At 40.2% G+C, this 24,190-nt stretch overlaps 1 protein-coding gene across 1 annotated transcript; it reads right to left on the bottom strand.

Moving 5' to 3' along the window:
* Nucleotides 1-878: 878 nt before the first annotated feature.
* map1b (microtubule-associated protein 1B) lies at nt 879-23,609 on the bottom strand. The gene is made up of 7 exons (XM_067574485.1): nt 22,864-23,609; nt 20,480-20,581; nt 11,053-11,135; nt 10,068-10,208; nt 4,379-9,674; nt 4,061-4,299; nt 879-3,319 (listed from the first exon to the last, which is right to left on the bottom strand). The coding sequence occupies exons 1-7, from the start codon at nt 23,045-23,047 to the stop codon at nt 3,164-3,166; spliced, it is 6,201 nt and encodes a 2,066-aa protein (XP_067430586.1). The 5' UTR covers nt 23,048-23,609; the 3' UTR covers nt 879-3,163.
* Between the last annotated feature and the right edge of the window lie 581 nt (nt 23,610-24,190).

Below are 24,190 nucleotides of genomic sequence, written 5' to 3'. Positions count from 1 at the left end.
GTAGGAACATAAATCCCCCGTCTGTCCTGTCTGGCTCTTAGGGACACTTGTCACCAAGGAGGCCAAAAGAAATGACTTCCCCCCTGGGCAACGTTATCGCTTATAGCCAATCATCCGTGTGCACATGACATTAACTTGGCAGCCACTATTCTGTTCTCTATCATTATAACAGGGGAGTTTATATCTGGGCAGCCAAGGATGTCTACTTGTGATTAACAGTTATATGCCAAATACTGATGTTTACTGTATTCCATAGTTCATAATAATATATGGGGCTAAGTTTAACTGAGAATACAATGCAAGTACTGCAGTTGATTCAGTGACCAATAAACATTTACATAAGGACAAATGCTGTTACTGTTACAGTTGGATTTCTGTTAAAAGCACTGTGATCACCGTCCAAATTTACACTGAGTCTGTTAAAACATTTTAGTGGTGCCGGCAGAGTGGCTGCACGGTTGTCAACGATGGTCGGTTAACTGCTTTGGTCCAGACTGAAATATAAAAACAACTATTGTATGGATTATCATGTATTTTTTTTGTGCAGACATTCCTGCTTCCCAAAGGATGGAGACTAATGATTTTGGTGGTCCTGTGACTTTTATTCCCATTTCACAAAAGCGGTTTTCAAGCTCCGCTTACATGCACATTCCAAATAACGCCAGTGCTCCGTTTTACAAATGTTTGTCTCTCACAAATTGCTGATGAATATGTGTGTGCTACACTCCTCTTGCATTTTTATGTATGGGTCGTATATATGGTGTTTCAGTTTTTTTCAATGTCACCATAACATTATAAAGAAATAACACACTGGCTTTATAATATATAAAATCATAACTTGGTTCTATAAGTAGATAAGAAGACAAAGACACAAATCCTTGTTTTTCACAACAGATTTTATTGTGGTCGTTTTTTGAATGTTTGTTCTTTAGTAGTGGTTCCTCTTACATCAGATTCTCCATATGGGTAGAGGAAATATTGCACACAAACATCAGAAAGCACTAAGGAATACTTTCACTTGAAACTAATTGCTATAGGTTACATATGAGTTTGGGGAAAGGGCAGAAAGGATGCAAGATCACAAGACAAATATACCATACAGCTGCAGACAAACGTTATTAAAGATCTCCCGAGAGAAAGATGAGGAGAAAAAGGCAGAGATAAGTAGACAAGAAAGAGAGAAAGAGAAGGTAGAGAAAGAAGACAGAAAAAAGAGAGATGTCACTTCAAGAGAGATGTCAGTTCAGAGTTTGTAGGTTTGGTGTTGATTGACAGTATGGTCATGGTGTTGTTTTAAGGTTCCCCTGCTGGAAAACTGGTCTATAGCGGTATCATGAACACCTTACGTCATTTAAGACATGTCTGGTGAGTTTGGTGAGTCGATTGAATAACCTAAATTACCAAAGTCTGTAATCATAGAGTTGTGATTTGTTAAATGTTCCTCCAGAAGTTGGCCTGTCAAAGTTGGTCTGTGGCCTCTGTACTGTTTGGTATGTGTCATTTTTTTTGTTTAAAGTGTCTAGTTTTTGTTTTACATACTTTCATCTAAAACACACAAGTCACTCACTCTCACCTTTGTGTGCTGCCCCTCTTAATACTACGCCTCTACCGGAAGCTGTTTCCTTTTCATCCTGGCTAAAGAGCAAAAACTCTCATGTCACAAGAAAATTTCAGCCTCCCTTAAATGCTCACATCAACCTGAAAATCTGCACTGCACTGCACCCAAAATCAAGTTTCATATCCATACAGTGCATGGGCACCGCTGGAGTTAGTGTAGTATACAATGTCATGGCACAACTTGCAAAAATAATAAAATGCTCCTTACATTTATTTACTTAGCCTATATAGCCCTGTTGTTCTTAAAGTAAGTCTGAGCAAAATCCCCAATAAAAAAAAAGAAAATCCTAATGTGTCATAACTCATGCACATGTCTTCCAACCACTCCATTGGCCACAAAGCTATTTATAATTATAGTACAATGCTTTAGAAAAACAAGACATTTTAAGTTTTATGAAAATATCCTGCTTCACCAGCTTTACAATGGGAAAAGGCTAGCTCCCCCATAGCTCAATGATTACATAAAAAGAGGTATAAGAAATAAGATTTCATTGTCTCTTTTTGAAATAACTTAGAATCTGTAAATAAAACACGCAATTTGAAGTTAAACTCAACTGTCAAACAAAAGAAAAAGAAGCTTACATTGTGGAAAATGATACGATTTTACAGATGAGACACAGGCAAGGGAGGGCCTTCGAAAAAACAAAAAACGTCTTTTTGCACAGTGTAAAAGGCTATCCGCACACAAAAAGCACAATAAGTTAACATAATAAATAAATATTCATACATCAGCAGTAACGTAAACCAGGCCAAATGGAAAAAAAACATTTTAAATCAAATAAAACCCAGCCATAAGGAACAGTTTTACAATGGTAGGGGCACTCTATTTTGCCCAGGATGAATATGAAGACATCATATTAATGCTAATCAATGATGAGTATCCCTTAAAGTTAATTTATATTTACCATCATTCAGCTATGTAACCATTTAACAGTCCTTTTGGGGTTGATTTACCTGCCTGCTAGTTGCATCAGTTCTTATACATTCATTTTGACATCCCTATAAGGCAAGAACAGAAATTGTGTTGTTTTATCCTTTGGTGTGGATACCGTAACAGCCATTATGTAAGAATATACCACATGAGGGGATGTTTTTGTTCCTGAAAGTACTTAAATTGGTTAAAAGCTCTCTTATAGTTTGATGTGGGGACACAAAAAAACCTCATTACATCAACATCATTACTTGAGCTGTTCTAGACTATCTTTTTGGTCTCTAATTTTGTTCTAGTACAATCCATTTATACTTAAAAATTGGACAACACTTTGAGGATGTTGAGGATGTGTTACTTTATATATTTCATTCAGTGGCTACTCTAAAAAACATTGTCCCGTGCATTGAGCTCCTCAAAGCTAATTTGTAATAGTGTTAGTCCTCATTGCAGATATTTATCTTTTGGGGTTTAGTACACAAGTATCATTTTAGCATATAAGTGTTTAAGTGTCTGCTTAGGTTTTATGCTACATTGTTTTGTTTTATTCCTCAAATAATGATCCCTCACATAATTAGTCACTAGGCCTCCTGATCCACAATCTCTTGCCGAATAGGCCTACATCTCTATCTTACAAGCTGGGAAAGACTCATCCTGCATGACAACAGTGCTGCTGCTGGCCAGGACCATGATGTTCAGCTCCTGCTGCTTGTCGTGGGTCTGCTGGTACCACTCTCTCATCACATCAGTGTCATGGGTTGGGATAAGGGTGACCTGACGCCAGAGAGAAAGAGGTTTATAGGCTCAAGTATTCAGGAAAATCATTCTTTCAACCAAAATTATCTTTGTGTTTCTTCCTCTTCTTCCTACATCCCTCCTTCCCTCCAGCTGTCTTAAATGCTGATCACGCAGTCTTCTAATCATGCATCATAATCACATTACATCACATAATATTACATCTCATAACTTTATGGCTTTGGCTTCTTGAATATAAAAAATAAACACAATTTGACTGAAATGGCACTATAAAGTAGATGCAGCAACAATTCAATATTATTTCATGGATCCATGGAGAAATGGAAATAAAAGTTGTTCATATCAGTCTGTTAGATCAGTGGCAGGGCCATGATTTGAGGCTGGTTTATTCTGGTTTTCTTTGATTTAATTGAACTCTGCTATATACTCAAATCTACCTGGGAATAATGTAGGGAGACCGGAATTTTGAAAACAGGACCACAGAGGCGACCAAAGTTCAATTATAAATCATTGCAGAATCAGTTCATAATTAATTAATCTATTGAACAAAATCTCTATACATCCAAACCTATTTGACACTAAGACTTGAAAAAGCCTCGAACTGAAGGTGTAAAGTGTAACCTATCTGTCTTCCTGTCAAATAAAATAAAACAAATAATATTTCTGACCACAGAGCAATTTATATCAAATGCATATGGAGCTGTGTATAACAGTATCACATTATTACATATAATTATCATATTAAAACTCGAAATTTACCTGCATATTGTTTCCCCACTGGGCCTTTCCTTCCAGCAGAGCATCAAGGACAGCCCTACTGGGCTCCTGAGCTGTCTGGTCATTGCCACTGACCACATAGTAAGAAGACCGCACACGCTTAAAGAACTCAGCATCCACATTCTTGGCACTGCAGTGATTGGGGATGTAAACCAAATCCATGTACATGGGAGGACAGTTGGGCAGAGCTGCCCCGCCTGATACCTTTCCACTGCCAGTACCTGAAAAAGGCAAAAATATGGGTAAATTATATGCAGGAAAGAAGCAATATAAATGAGGCAATGAGTAAATAGTACTCACCTGATGTGGCACTTTTCACACCTCTGGATGCAGAGGTATTGGTTGCATTTTTGGCATCTTTTCCTTCTCCAACACTCTTCTTAGGAGAGGCAGTCTTTGAGTCCTTTACTTTTGATAGACCAGTCTTCCTGGCTGGTGAGGAGGACTTTTTCAAGAGCTTTTTCTTCTTGGTCTTTTCTCCTCCATCTGTATTAGCATTGTGAAGGTTTTCTTCAGCCTTAAGGGCCTCCGGGTCTACCATGCAGACATCGTGCTGGCCTGAAGATGGAGCAGAGTCCCTGAGTGCCACTGGAGGAGGATCAGCATGCCTGTAGGTCAGGGTTCTGTCAGTAGGCAGAGTCTCAGAGTCATCCTCAGAATCAATGTTAGCATCTGCTGTAATGGAGGGGCACTCCTCTGTCCCTGGTGGAACATCTGAATCAGTCTGGGAGGGGGCAGACTCACTGATGGATGTGGGTGGGGTCTCCTCACATTGCTTAGTGGGAAGCTTGCCCCCTGGGGGTGGGGGCCCTCCTCCTGACTTGGCCAGAGGCTTCTCCTCCAAGATTTTACCTTCATTGATGAAATATTCAAGAGGGTTAGGATTGATGAAAGATGGGGAGAGTTCTGTCTTGGGGTGACGGTACTCACATGAAGTGACTAGACAGAGGTCGACATCTGTCTTAGATGGAGCAGAGGGGCTCTTCTTTGTGGAGTCCGGATCCATGGAGCCACAGGCAGAACTGTACTTACTCAGATCAGAGGAGAGAGGTAAATATGACGGGGAAGGAACTTTGGGGCTCACAGGGGATTTTGCTTCAAGTGTAAAATCCTCACATTTAAAGGGATTAGTCTCCTTTGCCGGGGAAACTGTCCCTTCTTTCGACAATGAAAAGGGGGGTGATGGGGAAGTAGCTTGAGGAGGTGAGGGTGACTTGTCATATTTCTGCTGTGTGTCAGATTTATCAGATTTATCAAATTTATCAGATTTATCAGATTTATCAGATTTATCAAATTTATCAGATTTATCAGATTTATCAGATTTATCAGATTTATCAGATTTATCGAATTTATCAGATTTATCAGATTTATCAGCAATGCTCTCCATGGATGGTGAAATTGGGCTGGTGCTGTCTTTATCCGGGGGACCTCCCAGCACTGGGGATGGCTCACTGGAATGGGGAGAGTGGGTGAGAGAGGCTGCTTTTGGGGTGACTGGAGACCTTTCTGTCTGCTCAACCACACCAGGTGGCATTTCTGTCATTTGGCATGGGGTTGTAACAGAGGGAGTGGACTGAGATGCATCTGATGGCGTTGCAGAAGTGGCACGGGCAGAATCGCTGTCTTCAAAAAGCAAAGGTTTCTCCACTGTAGAACTTTTCACTCCAGATGGTTTTCCATCAGTTCCATCTGAGGGACTGTAGTCAACCTCAGTTGGGCCATTCTCTGTAGCACGTGAACTGCCTCCAACAGATGGGTGCTCTGGAGATTGCCTACTAAAGTCAAGGGCTAAGGAGTGGTCAGGGGACTCTTGGCCAAACTCTATTGACATGGTAGAGTGCTCTGGGGATTTTGTGTCCTGCATCTGTGCTCTACTCTTTGTCTTTGGTGAGATGTCTGGGGAGATGGACATGGGCCTGGGGCTATCTTCCTTGGATGGAGATCCCTCAGCCTCGTGAAAGGTGGTTGGGGTCTGAACCACAGACACAGACAGAGAGTCATCTACCTCTGTTGAGTGAGGAGAGCCTACCTCAGCATGAAGGGAAGGAGAATCAGTGGTGGGCTCTGGCAAGGAGCTAGTGGCCAGGGAGGCGGTGGACGCTGAAGCTAAATGTGAAAATGTGTCTTCTGCTACCACTTCCTCCAGAGGTGTACCTGACTTGTCTGATGTGGTACCCTCTGAAATGGACATTTTACTCTCTTCTTTGAATGCTGTGAAAGGACTGGTGTCTGACTCCTGTTTGGACATTAGTGTTGAGGAAAAGACTGAATGGCTGATTTCCTCAGTTTTCTTGTGATCTATATCAAAGGATAATTTTTCCTCTTTCATGGGGGATTCAGGCTCAGTTGGAGTGGGACTTTTTGGAGAGGACATTACTCTCTCTACAGGGGAGGATCTCTCTGGTTCTGGCTCACCAGGCTCTGGGGTAACCCTGTTGGAGGAGTCCTCTTTATCACTTGTGACCTCAACAATTATTGGACCCTGTGCCTTGTCTTCTGACACAGTTGGAAGAGCTCCTGCTTTTTCATCTACTGGAGACTGATAGTAAGGTGTATGACCAGACGACTGAGGAGAGTGTGCTCCTTCCCATGTCTTGTCATCTGGGCTGATGGAGGACTCAGCTATTGCTTTGGGATACCCTGCCAGAGTGGTAGATAGTTCTATTGGAGCAGCAAACACTGATGAAGAATCAAACTTGTCCTTGTAGTCCACTGAGGGAGAACGTACAAGAGGTGATGTTGTGGAAGTTGAACTGAGTTTAGCTGAGTCTGCATCATACTTCTCAATCGTTTCTTGAGCTTTGGCAAACCCTTCTACTTTCTCTTCAGAGGGAAAAACCTTGCAGAATTTATCCTCTTCCAGTGATGAAGGGGGAGATACTGTGGAAGCAGAGTGGTCGTAGTCATGGCCTTCTGTGGCATCACTTTGAGAGTGATCTGATCCCGACAAATCCTGAAGTGGAGAGGGCTTCTTCCTATCAAACTCTCCAAGTAGTGGGGTGCCAAACCTGCTGACATCTTGTGGAGGAGATTCAGTCTCATCGTTCATGGTTTCGTCGCTCATAATGTCCCTTGGAGTTAACATCTCATCCATAGGAGTAGGCACACTGGAGATCTCAATGGTGGACTGAGTGTGGGCAGAGGTGATGGTGTAATCCTCATGGAGTTCATCTCTGTTCTCTTCATCTGAGGCTGTTGAACTCCCAAAGCCAACTGGAATCATTTCATCATGGATAGATGCAGCCGGGGAAACAGGTGAGGACACTTTGGGTGAGGCTGATACAAAGATATTCAGTTTCTCAGTTTCTTTTTCACTTATATGCTGATCTTCTAGAATTGTTTTAGTCACATCATCATTATCCTGAGCAATATCTGCTGGTTTGACTTCATCAATGTGTTTATCCTCAATGGGAGTAAGCTTTTCTTTATCTGATACCACTCTCTGTGGTTCGTAAACTTCTTCTGTTTCTCCCTTCTCTTCATAATCCCCGCCTTCGGATGTCTCCTCCATTACAGTGCCCTCATCTTCAAACTTCTCACTTACACTGCCATTGAGTTTTCCCTTAGGAACCTGTTCATCTGGAGTCTCTCCACTGTCTCCTTCAGCCTCTGTTGTGGTTATACCCTCATCCACAGACTCTAATGCCTCAGGTGACTCTTTAGTTTGTATAATTTCTTCATGTTGGATCGTCACAGCCTCTTCTTCCTTAGTTTGTTGTACAGTCGCATCATCCTCCACCAACTCTTCTGCTTTGAGCTCCTCAAAGTCCTTAGTGAGGTCCTCTGGTGAGGACATCAGAGATCTCTCCACTTCTGCATCAACAACAGCAGCTGCAGTAGCTGCAAGTTTAGCACTGTCCACCTTTGTCTCCTTCTTTATCACCTTTGACTTTCCTTTCTCTTTTAACTTTGATGGGATTCCTGCTTCCTTCTTTGAGGCATCATCTTTCTTCAGGGGCTTTGGTTTTGGACTTTTTTCCTCAATCGCAGTGGTCTTTTTTATGTCTTTAGACGGCCTTTTGACATCTTTCTTTTGCTCTTTCTTTTCTTCCTTCTTTTCCTTCATAGGGGAATCTTTTTTGACATCCCTTTTAATAACTTTCTTTGCCTCCTCTTTCTTCAAAATTTCATGTTTGGGTGTAATATCTTTCTTTGCTACTTCTTTTTTAACCTCCTTTTTCTTTTCCACAGATACTTTGGTCTCCCTCTTTGTAATCTTTTCAGGTTTGGATTTTAGTTCAGACTTCTTTTTTTCTGGAGTTTCATGTTGGGCTGTTTGCTCTGCCTTTGCTTTTGATTCTTTCTCAGGTGCCTTTGCTTTTTCCTTTTTCAGTGGGGTCTTTTCCTTTTTCTCTGTCTTTTGTATTTTTTCATGAGATGATTCTGCATCTGTTTTTGCCTTTTCTGGTGCTTCCTCCTTTAAATCCTTCCTTATACTTTTGCTTGGTGATGGCTTTGGGGTGGACTTTAGGCTCTCTTTGCTGTCTGTTCTATGTTTCATCTTAGCTTGCTTTAGAGTTGGTGTTGATGGCACATTAGAGGACAATGCTTTTTGAGTGACAACTGCCTGCTTCAAGAAGTCCAAGTGCTTTAGCTTTTCTAAACCTTCAAAGATGTGATGCTGGGTGGCATTTCCAGGAAAGAGAACACGAACAACCTTATCTGAGGGATTTGCAGGGTGCCACACAATGAGTGAAGAGATAGAGGTCAAGTAAGAGACGGGGAATTCAGACTCTTTTCCATTTGGCAGCAGAATAGAAGTGGTGTCTTTTTCACTACCTGTCCACTGCTTCATAAAGTGTTGCATCTCCTTGCTGTTCTTTGATGGATTAAGCACATACATCTCAAGCTTCCCCACGCCCATTTTCTGGAAAAGTATGATGGGTTCTATAGCGTTTCCAACAGGCCTTTGCAAAGGCTCTATCCTCAAATTTAGCTTGGTGAGGAATTGTTGAGTGAATGCTGCCTCCTCAGCATTCCTCCGCACTCTGTAATTGGGTTCAGAGTTATCCAGGTTTTCAGGAAGATTCACAAACACAACACCAATATCTGGTGAAATCATGTTCTTCACCCAGTCACTGTTAGCTGTTGAACCTTGTGACTGTTCCTCCTCAAGTTCTGCAATCTTCCTTTGCAGCATGCTATTGATGCCTGGTAGGTTGTCATCGCCAATGTGGGTCAGGAGGATGGAGTCTACCCGGTCCAGATGTCTCACCAGCTTCCAGAAGCATGACTTCCTGTCTGAGCCACCATTAATGAGCATGTTGAAGCCATTGACAGCAAAGAGAGCGGAGTCGCCGCGACCACCAGGGAAAATGTAACAGCATGGTTTGGAGAGTTTGAGGAATCCACCAGAGGTTGGTGGTTCTAACATGTCAAAAGGAGATGGGATCTCTACTGATTCAGATAAGTACTCTGTGAACTCTGAGAGGCCCTCCATTTCAGGGAGTATGGAAGGGGAGTTCAATTTCATGTTAATGAAGTCCTGCAGGTTGTGTTTGTCCAAGTTGGTATTCTTCCAGTCACCTTGTTCAGGGCAGGAGAGTGTAAGGTTGGCTTTGTTTGCTGGGTGAATGGTGCTGAGCAATTCACCAATCTGGACATGAGAAAAATTAAGTGATTTTTTAACATACTGGAGTCATTAGTGGAATGAATGATACAATGCAATCGTTCAATATGTGTGTAGGTACATAGTGTATGTGCTATCTGTATGTGTCAGTAATTCTTAAGTCTATTATGAAATGCTAGAATGGTAGCTTTTTGGGAGTGCAACGACTATACATTTTTAATTTATCCAACATGCCATGAAATGGTTTACAAAAATTTTTTCTCATCCAATCAGAGGACCATGGAAGCCTCCATTAACATAAAAAACAAAATTGTTTTTGTTTTTTTCATGGCAGCAACATGTGGAAAGTATAATCATAGGTATATCATAGGTAATGGAAGATTTTGTGTGCTTGCAAAAACAATCCTTATGTTGCCTCACCTCTTGGTCAGCAAATATGTCTATGAAGTTGGAGAAAGAGAAAGATCCAGACTGAAGAATCAGCTCCCCAGTGTTTTCAGAGCATTGGCCTGAGAGGACCAGAAGTTTGTGTCTTGCAGAGTCTGAGATCATCAAACGAGCCTAAAAATGAAAAGAAGAAAATGATGTTATTATGTATGCCCGAGAGGTTGAAAGTAGATAAACTGTAAATCAAAGAAACTTGGAAGAAAAGTAACAATTTATTTATTGCAACTACTATACAATAATAATATTACTGGCTATGGAGACAGGGAATACAACGCCTTGCTGCCGCAGCAATCAGCTTAATGATTTAGTGTATTTGAAATATCACCAGTTTCACAATCACTCAAATCCATTAGCTAATTAATTGACTTGTACTCTTGCTGTCCACTCTGCTAAGTTGCCTTTTGTCCCTCTATCTCTAGGCCTCCCCCACCACTTTCTGTTGGTCTTTTTTTTTTTCAACTTCAGCAACATCAGCTGTTCTGGGCAGCTGACCAGATCGATCCTGCTGTGCTGTGAGATATTAATGCACAGTTTGACTGCCGACATGGCTAGCGGGTGGAGGCAATGCTGAGAAGAAGCAGTTATACAAGAGAAAATATTGTGTCATCTTTGCTTGTATCTCATATCAAAATGCAGCAAAAGCTTTGCTGCAATAATAAAAGGGTAAAAGGCTGCACTTGTTATTCTAGCAGTATATGAAGCATTAGTCTGGTCCCCTGGGATTCTAATTATTCCAATCAACAACAACAAACAGCAGTTCATATTACAAGGATGGATAATTGGCCAAACATGGTTCACAATCAGGGCTGAATAATAATCCTTTTTAAGTTGTAATATCTTTGTAAATGTGTATTCAATGGATTTATGAATCATCCCTCTCTAATAGGAGAATATTAGATAAATGTTTGAGTAAAACAGAGCTTATAACAGTATAACTGATCATTATAGTTCATTTTACCTCAATACTGACTGCTTCATCTGAAGGGTTGATAAGTACCACCGTCTCCAGGACATTACTTTTGTGGTGAAGAATTCTCTGCCCTGTAAAAGGAAAGAAAGAAAGAAAAACTTAATAGTCACATAATTACATTATACGAAGAATTAGGATTGTTATAAATGTCATGCCTGTAAATTATATTGTCGATACGGTGCCGGCAAACACTATTAATTTTCTTCTGATGTATCACAATAAATTAAATGTGCATATTAACTAAAGAAAATTATTCGAAATGTGCTTGAAAACATAAAGACACAACTAATCCCTCTCTGGAAACATGATGCATTGCACAGTCAAATAGAAGGACTACTACTGCATTTATTTTGAGTAATTTCTGGTCAGTCTGGACATGCCGTTCTTTATTTTTTCCAACCACCAGTAGACCAAAGAATATCAAAAATTCTCGTATATTACCTCTGTCCTTTCTAGTATGACTTCGACCAAAGTAAACCTCACAATATACTAATTATTGTAACACAAAACCACACGCACAAAAGATAAAGACAAAATAACATACAATATTCACTTTCTTTTTGAAACATTCACATTTGTGTTTGTATAATCCTATTGACTACCATAGTATTTTGTACTCTTTTAACGTGTAATTTTCTTACTATTTTATTATTTTACTTATCTGCCCAGGGATACGGGCGGAAAATAGCAATTTGCTAAAACCTGGTACATTACATCTCTTGTTGTTTGAAGGTTAATGTTCTTTGTACATTGTCTCTGAAACAAGATATGAATTTAATCTTTATCTGGTTAAAATTATCCCTCATTATGACTCTGATTACAAAGTCATAATGATTCTCAGCTCCTCTGGTTCCTGTAAGGGGCAGGGCTCATCAACTAAATCATCAAACACAGACAATCTGGCAGTTCCAATATGGCTGTGTAAATGTTAATGGTCTCTGCAGAGTAGAGCTCTTTATCGCTAAGATGGATATGAACTCTCTAGAGATGAAAATATAACAACCTTCCTATACCCTGAATCCCATACCTCGGCATTAAAACCTTTTTCAAGATTAAATTCCTCCTCCATCATCCTTCGTTATAAGACATCTTCTAACCAAACTCCATATGGCTGTTGTTTTGAAAGTACAGTAAGATTTTTTTAGCTTAATTAAATCATGTAATATAATATGTTTCCTTTATTTATTAATTATTTATTAATTTATTGAAATGGAAAATATCAATATAGGGTTAATCAATATAACTTAAACCTGCTATAATTTAATCTTTGGACTCTTGGGGGCAATACAAAATGCTGTAAACAATGACATTATCACCTTGTAAAGCTGATATGTTATGTTTTATGTTATGTTATGTTTCTGGCTACCAAACAAATGTAAATCCACTTTTATCTTTGTTTGTGTCTCTATCCACTCTTGAGGGAAATATTTGACCCATTAGCTGCTAAACACTCATTGCTAACTTTGTCTGCCTGATGTTTGGTTCTGAACACAGCTGCGTGTTGCTGAAAACCCTTGATGATGTCGGATTGTTTGCGCATAACCACAAACGTAGCGTTTGTTGCCTAGGTTGTTCACGTTGTCCACTCACATATTTTGGATGGGATTTGGGCTCAAACATGTACGGATGTATTTGAGGAGTTTGCATTTTGAGTAAAGAACAAAAAAAGAAGTGAAATCTGATAACTATTGTTTGTTTATGTAGGAACTGCCGGAAGTCAGTTCTGATGCAGCTTCTGAAAACTGGCCAATCAGAGTGGGCTCAGTGGGAACGAGGCCTTAAAGAGATGGCAGCTAAAATGGCCTGTTTCAGACAGAGGCTGAACTGAGGTACTGCATAAAGGGCCAGTATAAAATAAATAAGGAGCTCCAGTAGAGCCCCAGAATAAAAATTTAGACCTGGAAATGTGCATGATACGTCCCCTTTAACATAAACATATTGATTAGTGCAGCTTTAAAGCAATGATACTAAAAGCTTGATTAGAAATCATTATAACATGTATTCTTCAGTGCATTGTGAACTTTGCATATTTTTGCATTTTATAAAGGTCACAGAGCTTTCAAATAAGTTTAGATATAACTGTCAGATGTCAGAAATGAAAGAAATAAAAACAAATAAACCTTGACTTCTCTAGTTGGACTGAATGCCGCTGAGATGAGGAACAATACAGATGAGAAACAATGATTATTTGCCCCACTGGTAGACCCAATAATTGTTTGGCCTCTCTCTATAATGGGGAATGGTTTGGTCTACCACACGCAACATGAGCAGTGGGGTGTGACAGGCTCATAATCAATCGTACTAGGTTTTAGATGATTGATTATGATAACGACTTTGATCCCACTGTGTCTCTGTGTTTGTGTCTCTGTGTGTATTAGGGGGTATTCTGTTGGTACAGCTGATGCGACACTGACAGGGTATCTCCAGCATTATTAATCACCTACACATCAAACTCAATCTGTCTTTGTTTCTTCTTCTTGTTATCTAATTTCTTTTTTTAAATCAATGAATTCCCCTAGAGGACACAGGTTTTATTTTGTTCATTTAGATCAATTTCCGCTGGTGAAACAAAGGAAATCCTGCCACCAGAATTCATAGGACAAGAAAAACAAGAATATGTTCCTTGTGAGATTCAGAGGGCAATAAGGTGTTGCTTGGATATCAGCTTTAAATTCAGAAGCATAATATTCGAAGATAGAGCTTGCCTCGTCTCTAGAGACGTGATACTGCAGCAGCTATCTGGCTGCTGGGCCAATTCCTCCATACATATTTCATATAGCAGATTCTCATCATGGAGCACATAGCCATTAACCCTGCCACTTCCCACTCCCAGAGGGCTGTCACTCCATATGGAAAAACTCTTTCATTCACTGCTTTTAACAGTGATGCGGCTTGCACACAGTATGACTATTAGCATTTAATATTCTGGGGAGTTCAGTGAAGGTAGAAATAATGACACTTGGTGTCATTAGTTTCCAGGCACGTGTCAACCCTTTAGCAGTTAACCATTTTGTGAAAAGAGGGTCACACTCAGAAATATATCATTCACTTGATTTAATTGTTCATCAGATGACAGATGAATGATTAAATCAAGTGAATGATATATTTCTGTGTGTGATCCTCTTTTCACAGAATAGTTATATGCATCTAGGATAATGGAGCATGTGATCAGAGCGCAGTGGCATCCCTGCAGACAGAAGCACTTCCAATATTGCACTCCATTTGTTTTATGGAGTTAGTTGTCTGAAGGGAAAATATTTTCAGTATGACTTTAATTTCAAGTTTTAAATTTTAAGCAAAACTAAACAATGAAGGTACCGCAGGTTAGAAGACACTTGAAATTAAAGTGTTGATAAATTATATTAGATTATATGGACAAGCAAAAAATATTGCCTCAAACATAAAATAAAGCTGAAATATTTATTTTAAAAGCAATTCAGCCTGTGAGTCCACTTGTTTTCCTATTGAATTAAAGTTAAATGATGGTCATGAGAGTATATTTTCACGTTTCCATGATTTTTTCTATATTCAAGTGACCATTTTGTGATATTCTTACATCGTCCTTTACAGAGAAAAAACTACTGTACGGTGTAACTAGGCGAACATTTTTTTTACAGTGGCAGAGGCTATGATTGTATTAGTTTTATACCAGATGTGACACTGGTGTTCTTTTGTACATCTGTTCAGAGCATGTGCTGTTTTACCTGATGAAGGATGAAGGTTTAAGACCAAAATCTCAGCCTTCATTGTCATTGCCCTCGAGAGTGTGTTGCACCTTTTGTTCCCCATATGGCATCGTATTTAACAAGTCTCAGCTCCTCATGTAAGCCTACTCCCTATGCATGTGCATTTTATCAGCAGTTTGAAGTAGATATTTGTGTCAGCATCATACCAAGATCATCAAAATCCCAGTTGGGAGAAACCAGCTTTACTGAGCTTTGTTCTGAAGAGGCAGCAGTCTTAAACTGATGACCAGAGCTCCTCTGAGGAAACAGTACTCAGTGGGCTGTGCAATGAGACAATAATCAATCATGCAAGTCTATTGTTCATCCTGCCTGTGCGACTGTAAACAAGCCATATCTGCAATTGCTAATGTAATAGAAAAGCATCTTGTTTCCCTTTGTCTCTCTGTGTGGGTTACACCCTGCTTACTGGTCTATTCTACCTATCTGATGAAACGGAAAATTTAGCAGTTCCTACATGAAACACAGGGCAGCCACCATTAGCACCACCATGTATCTACGCTAGCTCGTCAAAAAATGACAGATTGGTCACTGGAGCTTGCTTGACCCTGACAATTACCTTGATCAATATAAAAATCCTTAACGCCTGGTGTGTCTCTCTCTCCGCAGGAGGTGAAGTAATGTGACATGCATCATTGAGCATTCTCCTTCTGGCTGAATAGAAAGTGCAAGACTGGTATAGCCTGCCTGTCACAGGCTGAACCAGACAGGGGAACATCAATGTGGATGGCGCTGCACCAAGAATAGATCAGTGGAACAACTACATTCAGTGCCTCCTTCCTTTTGCATCAAAAAAGACCTTGCACGTAAGGATGATAATTTTAGCTCCTCAGGTGGATCCCCTGCATGTGTCAGCACTATGTCCTTCTCTTCACTGTCAATTCCCTTTACACCATTGCAGAATAATTGACCCCGGTGACTTTCAGCGGCATAGATGGGGGCCCCTGAGCACAATTTTCAATGTCACTTGTTCCCGTGTCCCCATGACACTGGCCTAAAAGGGGAACTAGCGTACATATGGAGCTAATGGCACTGCCATCGCTGTTAAGCCGGTTGACTCACCAGATAAGTCAATCACTGGTGTCGTAGTATTAATGCCTTTCAGTAACATCTGGCTTTAAACTCCTTTACGATCATTATCTTTAGGAATTAGCCTCTCAAACTGAATGACAGCCTGGCAGGAGAAAGACGCTAATAACTAGATTATAACCAGGGGCATATGATAATATTCACACCACACCCAGTAGTTACCAGTAATTATCTGCTTTGGCTTTTATGTTTCTGATAAGACTATTGGTGACTACCTAAAACTACTGAATGACACTTATTAAAGGATAGGTTCACAATTTTTCAAGTCTGTCTTAAAACTATAGTCAGGTACCCAAATTAACATTGAAACAGGTTTTGCTAGCTGTAATCATTCCTCCTGTTCATCCTGGCCATTAAAAGATCCCTTCCTAATGTGCTTTCAGTGTAAGTGATGGGGGACAAAATCCACAGTCCTCGTTTTGAGCGAAAATGTATTTATCTGAAGATAATATGAGGCGTCAGACATCGGAGTTAGCCAAATAAAGTGGATATCTTCCACAATTAGTCTTTTTAGTAAAAAAATCCTTCTTTGTATCTTCACGGACAGTGTTTTCCTGTTCAGCTGCAGTGAAAGGATTGTAACAAAAAGAGGGAATTTAGGACTGAAAAGACTGTAACTTTGACAGATGTTGACTTGATTTTACTAATTTGGATGGCCGAAGCCTTGTATTAGCTTCACTGGTCTACTAGCTTCACTGCTAATACATGGTGTTTTCTAGCTGGAAGGAACCAAGTAAGCCTAAACAGCAAGGGGTGGCAGTGTGTTTACCTTGCGAGGCAGCTAGATTTGCGACATCACGAGATTACGTGAGAATCCATCAGGTCAGGCTTCAAGTTATCAGCGTTCCATGAGGATTCTTGCATGATCTTGTCAATCCAGCTGTCTCGCAAGGTCAGACGGTGATGGACAGTGATAGACAGATGGTTCATCTAATCACCTGCAGAGTATTTTTTGAAAGTGCCTGCCCTTTTCAGCTGCCAAGAATGGCCTCTCAGATGGTTCTGGGTAACAAACCATCTGGCGCATCAGGTTAGCAGTGTGTAGTAGGCAGAGTAAAATATAAATAAAAACATACAGAAAAGATACTTTTTTGTATATACTATATTATTAAGGCTAATTAATAACACTTGAAATAGAATGGAAGCAGAATTTAACTATTTCTAAAGCCATCCAATCTCTTTGAGCGCATGTCTTCCAGCTATGAACATGAGGGGTAATGCAGCTTGAATAATGCATGACTGATCAATTAATCGGCTGATTCACAGCTATAGAATGTAGCAGGTTAGACCGTTTTGTAGATGTCAGTTGAAAACAAGATCGTATTTGTGAAAAATGTTGAGATTATCAGGAGGATCTTTATCTTAGTCAACACAGGTCTTAATTACTATTGATCACAAACTGCAATATTGTCTTCAACAAGGGATTTGTGGGTTTAGAGACGGCCTTTTAACTCTCCAGTTGCTTTTTAGGCTTCAGTGCTGTCTGCATTGAAGGCAGAGTTCTGGGAAATCTATATGTAACCAGAAGTATCATATATCCATCAGAGAGACATCGGGGGTCTCCTGTCTTGACCCTTTTTCCTTCTTTATTCCTCCTCACTGTGGGGTCCAGGCTTCCTGTTTGTGTGGAAGTGCACTAATGCAGTATGATGGATGGCATGTCGTCTATCAAGCAGACAGATAATTGCATTTGTCTTTCTCCGCCCAATACCACCTGCTGGTTAGTGTTTTCCTGTGAGCACTCAGCCCTAACCAATGACTGCACCGCCGGCTAAAGGTAAAAATAAAAACCTCAGCATATAAAGATTTTATTAGAGATATGTTTTGGGGCATTTTTGCCTTTAATCAGTAGCTGATAGTGAAGAAACTGACAGGAAACAAGGGGGAAAGAGAGGGGTATGATGCAACAAGGGTGCCCTGGCAGAATCAAACTGGGGACATTGCAGTTATGTGGCATGCTCTTATATTTTATTGATTTTATTGGTCTTTAATGCTAATGTTGAAATTCACTGTATTGTATATAAAGCCAGCAGCTCAGCTCCCTAATCAACCATCTTTATCCTGGAAAAATCCAGTTATTGTTTGATTGATGTTTTGAGCAAATTCACATACTTAATGGAATAGTTTGATATTTTGGGAAATACCCGTATTTGCTTTCCCACTCTTATATCTATCCATTAAACATAAGGCTACAGCTAGCATCTGGTTAGCTTATGAAGACTGGAAACAGGGGGAAACAGCTAACCTGACTTTGTCTGAACGTAGGAAAATCTACCTACGTACCCACTAGGAGAAAGAACAAGACTTCAGTAAGAAACAGTCCTGCGCATAACCTCCCATGAAACCACAACAAATGGTTCTTACACTTTTTGGTTATGTATCATCTCTTCTTGGATTAAAGAGAAGAGATATAACGTGTTAATTTAGCCTAAAAGAGAGTTCAGAAGACTTCAAGAAGTTACAATGTAAGCGAATTTTTTTACCTTCATACAGAGCCAGGCTAGCTGTTTCTTTTTATGCTATGCTAAGCTAAGCTAAGTGGTTGCATGCTGTAGCTTCATATTTAGTGTGTGAACAGGAAAGTGGTATCAATCTTCTCATCTAATTCCCGGAGAAGAAAGTGAAGAATCCCAAAATTTTATACAGTGATAATTATCAATTTTATATTTATAGATTTACACTTCTAAGAAGGGAAAACAGTCATAACTTTATGCAGGGTAACTGTAAACTTTAAAGTACAGATTCATGATTTTTTTTTTGTCGGTCTTAAAGCAACAGTCAGGAGCCCAAATGAACACTGAAACTTTTTTTTTCTTTCTGTATTCTTTCCTCCTGTTCATCCTGCCCATTAAAAGATCCCTTCCAAATGCATTTACAAAGTAAGTGATGGAGGACAAAATCCAGTCCTTGTGCTTGAGAAAAAAATGTATTTAAAAGTCTGTCTGAAGATAATATGAGACTTCACTTGTCTGAGTTAGTCAAATAAATCTTCCGCAGTTACAGTCTTTTTGGTAAAAAATTCCCTCTTTGTGTCTCGACGGACAGTGTTTTCCTGTTCAGCTGCAGTGGAAAGATCATGACAAAAAGATGGAATTTGGCACTAAAAAGATTGTAACTTTGAAAGATGTTGACTGGATTTGACGAGTGTAGATGGACTTTAAATACATTTTGCACAGATGCAGGGCTGTGGATTTTGTCCCCCATCAATTACATTGAAAGTGCATTATGAAGGGATCTTCTAACAGCCAGTCTGAACAGGAGGAATGATTACAGCAAGAAAAACGTGTGTAAATGTTCATTTGGGCACCTGACTATTGTTTTAAGACAGATTTGAAAAATTGTGAACCCATCCTTTAAAGAACACAAAACCAAAAGTCAATGTCGAAGCAAATGTAGTTCTCTAGGAAACCCTTCATTAGGCAGTTCATGTATTTAAAGTTCAAAACACAATGAAAATGCTCCCCTTGAGAAAGACACTTGGCAAAAAGCCTGAGGCATTGAATTTAAGAGAACAGCATTATTCCACTTTTACTGTGTATGCAGCATCGACTCTCAAAGTCTTGGCTTCAATAATTCCCTGATCAGAACTGCATTTCTGTTTCAGTGTCGCAGTTTATTCCCCACTCACATCTATCCTCACCCTATTCTTTTCACCCAACCTATGCTTTGCTCTTTCCTGGCTCGTCCCCTCCTCCCTTGCTCCCCTTGTTTGCCTTTCTCTCATCCTCCCTCTGTTTCCAGCGATTCCCCCTCACCCTCTCTGTTCCCTGAGTCCTCTCTGTTCCCCTCCCTTCTTTACTTTCATGAACAGACACTTGCCATTGGGGATTCTACACTGCTAATTACTCCCAAATCAACTGTGCATCTACTACTGGGTTGCAAGGCAACAGCACACAGGAGGTAGAAAGGGAGAGAACAATGGAGGATGGGAGGAAAGCCAAAACAAGAAAGGATGAAAGGGAGTAGGGATTTGGAGTCTCTTTGAATGCTACTACTGATAATTCACTGTGTTTTACCTCCTGCAATTCTAAGATTATACATAGGAATAATGAGGCATTAAAATAAAACTACCTGATTTAATCTGCAGCAGCTTTTGTTGCCTGGATCAATCTATTGTGAATCTAACCAAGTATGAAGCCCTGCCGGTTATATCCAATATGGAGCAGATCCAAGCAGAGGCTTTAACTGCTGCTGACCGTCAAGGCCATACTGCCCACTGGCAGACCACATGTCCTGCCACTCTGGATCAGTTCCATCTTTATAAAGCCGCTTCTTCATCTTGCAACTGATACAGCAATAAAGGCACCATTGCAACAAAATGCTGATAGGGCGTATCCAGGAATCGGTAATGAAAGCCATGCGCTTAGTACAGTATACTGCAGGGAAGTTATAGCTGACTGTGATGCTGTGACGCTGCTGCTGATAAGTGTGTCGCAGATTCTGTTTAGGATGCAATGGAAGCTGTTGGGAACATATTATAGCGTTGTCACATCATAAAACAAAATTATCTCATTCTGGAGTGCAATGGTTAACGTATTTGGTTGTTTAATTTTGAGGACTTGTTGCTTTCATTCCCAGTTTACCTTTGACATCTGCAGAGAAACGAGCTGAGTGTCTGGAGACAAACAGCTTGAGTTCCTGGTCCAGGTTGCAGTCAATCAGGTTGGTGTCCCATGATCGGATCCCTGCAAAATAAACAAAAATACACACAAATCAACAAGAAAATAAAAAAAGAGTAAGGGGAAGGAAAGATACCAGCAAAAAACGAATGAAACAAAAACACATGTTAGCTCTGCTGTCTGAAAATGAATCAATACTTGGCAACAGGTCCAAACTCTAGCAAATGTGCAAAGTCTCACCCTCACCCACACATCTATCTCATCTGATCCTTTAACCTCCAGTTCACTGGAAAATCTTAGAGTGATAGACTTGTTACTGGTTTGGCATGAGAAAAGTAATCTATAATAGGAAATATCTATAGCCCTGTTACTGCTTTGCCACAGGCCAGACACACTGAGCTGAGTCATGCAGTATCTCTCTCTCCATAATTACGCAGAGTAATGGCCTAATGAAGGCCTCTGCAAATTTAGGGGATGACATAAACTGGGAATTGAGACAAAAGGAGGTTGTTTTTCCCCTGAGGTAAACTGCACACCAAGCTGCAAATAAAAGTGTGTTTCTTATCAGAGAACGCATATTAAAATAGTAGGTCTAAACATTAAATAGAGGGTGTGGCTCTAAGATGAGATCATTAATAGATTAACGTGGGCAATTATGAAGACAAAATTATATTCTTCGTCCCATAAATAAGCTACTGAAGGAACAAGAATGATAAGAAAATAATAGAAAAATAAGAAAATAAAGTAGGTTTTGAAGAGCAAACTTCAGTCTCATCTATCACGCCAGCATGGACAAAGTAGACCTTAAAGTTCCCCGAAAACATGGAAATTTGAATGATCTAATTAACACTTAAACTGTTTAGGAAGATTCTGTGATACGACCAAAATCTCCAGAACAGGTAGCTACTAAATAGACCTTGAGGTGAGATTGTTTTCAAGGTCAATGAATGAAAATTAATATAATGAGAGGGGAATGAATTGGACTGTGATTGACTCCAACAGGTTAAACCCAATCAGGTGGTAAACATTATATTTCTCTATACAAAGCAGCATTTTTACGCCTTTAACAGAGTGTCAAACATAATCTGTGCTTGTTTTTGTCTGTGAAGCAAACTGCAGGAGAAATAAAAAAGTCAACATTTCCTCTTTCAAAGCCACTTTGTTGGCAACAGCCACCTGATGTGTTTTCCTTCTGCCTATAAAAAAAAAAAAAAAAAACCCCACTCAATTTTACATCCACACAGTTACTGCGCCACAATCTGCTCTTCATTCTCCTCTCACACAAACAGTACACTCAGGCCATGGAGCCAGACCACTACAGCAGCTGTAGTGTTTCTAAATCGCTCTGCTCAATTTGAAAATCGGTCCTTGTGGCTTTCCGTAGGGACCGCAGTGCGGACCGAGCCACGCCCACCAACCGGTGTGGGGATGAGAGAGCTGGATGCGGGATGATGATGATGACGATGATGATGGAGAAATATTCCCACAGGATAGAAAAGGGAATTAATATATATTACTATCCCATTACCAAAGACAAACAGCCATTCTAGTCTCAGAACAGTGAGGGTATTGATTCGCTTTTTTTTTCGGCGCAGACAGGCCTCCTTTCACAACAACAACACAAAAGGAGAGAGAAGCTGCTGTAAACCCCGTCCTCTCTCCTCTCCTCCTGGCTGTAAATTGATGCGTGGGACCCTCTGCTCTCCTGAAACAAAAGCCTGACGCACCTGAATATAAACCTCGCAGGAGGAAAAACACAACTGCACCGGAGCCAGAGAAATGCGATACGCTGCATTATTGACGCATAGTCCAGATTTAATGCTGAATCATTGCTGTCAGCTTTATTAGAAGACCTGGTCCCACGTGTGTGGATGACAACACTGGGCCTATTGGTATTATTCATCAAACTGAGAGAGAAAAAAAAAAACAATCATGCTGAACTAAACTGCTCATTAACACAGTGGGTGGGTGGCGAGGAAGACCTGTGCGTTAAAAGATGCGCGAAGTGTTTTGGAGGCCAGATGTGGCGATGGCTCATGGTGATATTACTGGGAGGGGCTGTTCAATAGCTCTATTATAAACAACCTCACTTATAGTTTCTCATTAAATAAGGTTAAGACGTTATTAATAACTCGTTAATAGCCTATGCGTAATTCGCTCAAGCGTAATGCGTAAAGTTTGGCGTTACAAACAGGTGCATCAACATCCTATATAAACATCCTATATAACTTAAACGAGCTATATGGCGAACTTTTCAGTCATACATGTTTTCATCTGTTCAAGTAGTTATAAAGATGTTAAGTTCAGCTCCCGGTGGCCTACACCCACCTCACGAAGCTCCATCTTACCTTTTTCTATGTCCGCAATGGCACACTTGAGGTGATCCTCTGTTATGATCTCCCCGATAACCACCAGCAGGTAGAATTTGCTGTCGGTGAAGTGTTGTGCGGGGCTAGAGGATGTCGGAGATGCCCCGGTGTTGCTTTGACCGCCTAAAGTCTCCATATCGGCAGATTCTACCAGGGTGGCCATCCTCTCTCTGTCTCTGTCTCCTGTATACGCGCAGGATCCCAGCAACAGCAGCAGCCTCCTCCCTTTTATTCGCTGCAGCAGTCAGAGCACCGGAGTGGTCTCCAGACATACAAGTGAAGCCTTGATAGGAGTGGCCCTAGCTTTTTATACCAGCAGACATTGTGTCATATTCGGTAACCGGGGAGAGGAGAGGGCGCCCGGTTTTTTCGCATACTCACTCCACAGCTGATGTCATCCGCAACGAATCAAACGCCTCCGGAAGTCACTGAGATTTGATGCTTTGTGCTGTACATATTCAAATAATTTGCTACACTATACTCAGACAGCAACAGCTGAGAAACTATTTTTGACTCACTGCTCATTAGACATAATTCTACTACTCCCTGCAAAAAAATGACTTGCTTTTAAGATTCTTTTCGGGTATTCAGAGGTCTGTGATGAAGTAATCTATATTCAGGGAAGGAGTAATGGACTGTAATGCAGCAGGTACTCTGACTTTCTATTTTTCATCTCAAAGATTAAAACAAAAAACTTGTGGTGAAGCCATGAACATTCTCCAAGTGACAAGGCATTACGTGCAACAATTTTGCACGTAAAACCAGATAATGGTGACTTGTTTTGTACTGATATTGTCTTCTGAATAAAACACTTTTAACTGAGTTTTACCTCAATTTTTGTGTTCTGTTTTTCTATTTCATTGGTTTTAACAGGTGTTCAAACTCATTCATCTGAGGACATATTTTCCAGAATGTGATAGTCTTGTAAATGTGACTTCAGAGGTTCATTCCATTCACATCTCAGTGTACACTGTACACCAACAAGCAGGAGTTTGTCTGGAAGCCAGTCATGGTCCAAAGTGCCATTATGATGGTCCACACAAGTGTGATGTGGAAATGTGAAGCCTCCAGCACACACACACACACACACACACACACACACACACTAAAAATGTGCATTATAAACATGATGACCATGTAAACAAGTTTAATTTGGTCTCATTTAATTTGATGTAAGATTAATAATAATTCAGTGTAAGAGTAGTCTGAGTAATTCAGATAAAAACTAATTATGGTATGTAGTTAATACAGTTAACATAGATTTATATGGGAAAGGGAGTTAAAGGTTCATTCAACAACATGTTAT

This window comes from Thunnus thynnus, chromosome 19 (assembly GCF_963924715.1).
Source record: "Thunnus thynnus chromosome 19, fThuThy2.1, whole genome shotgun sequence".
NCBI classification, from domain to species: domain Eukaryota; kingdom Metazoa; phylum Chordata; class Actinopteri; order Scombriformes; family Scombridae; genus Thunnus; species Thunnus thynnus.
Note: the sequence above shows the minus strand (reverse complement) of the source record. Positions and strands in the feature narration are given on the sequence as shown.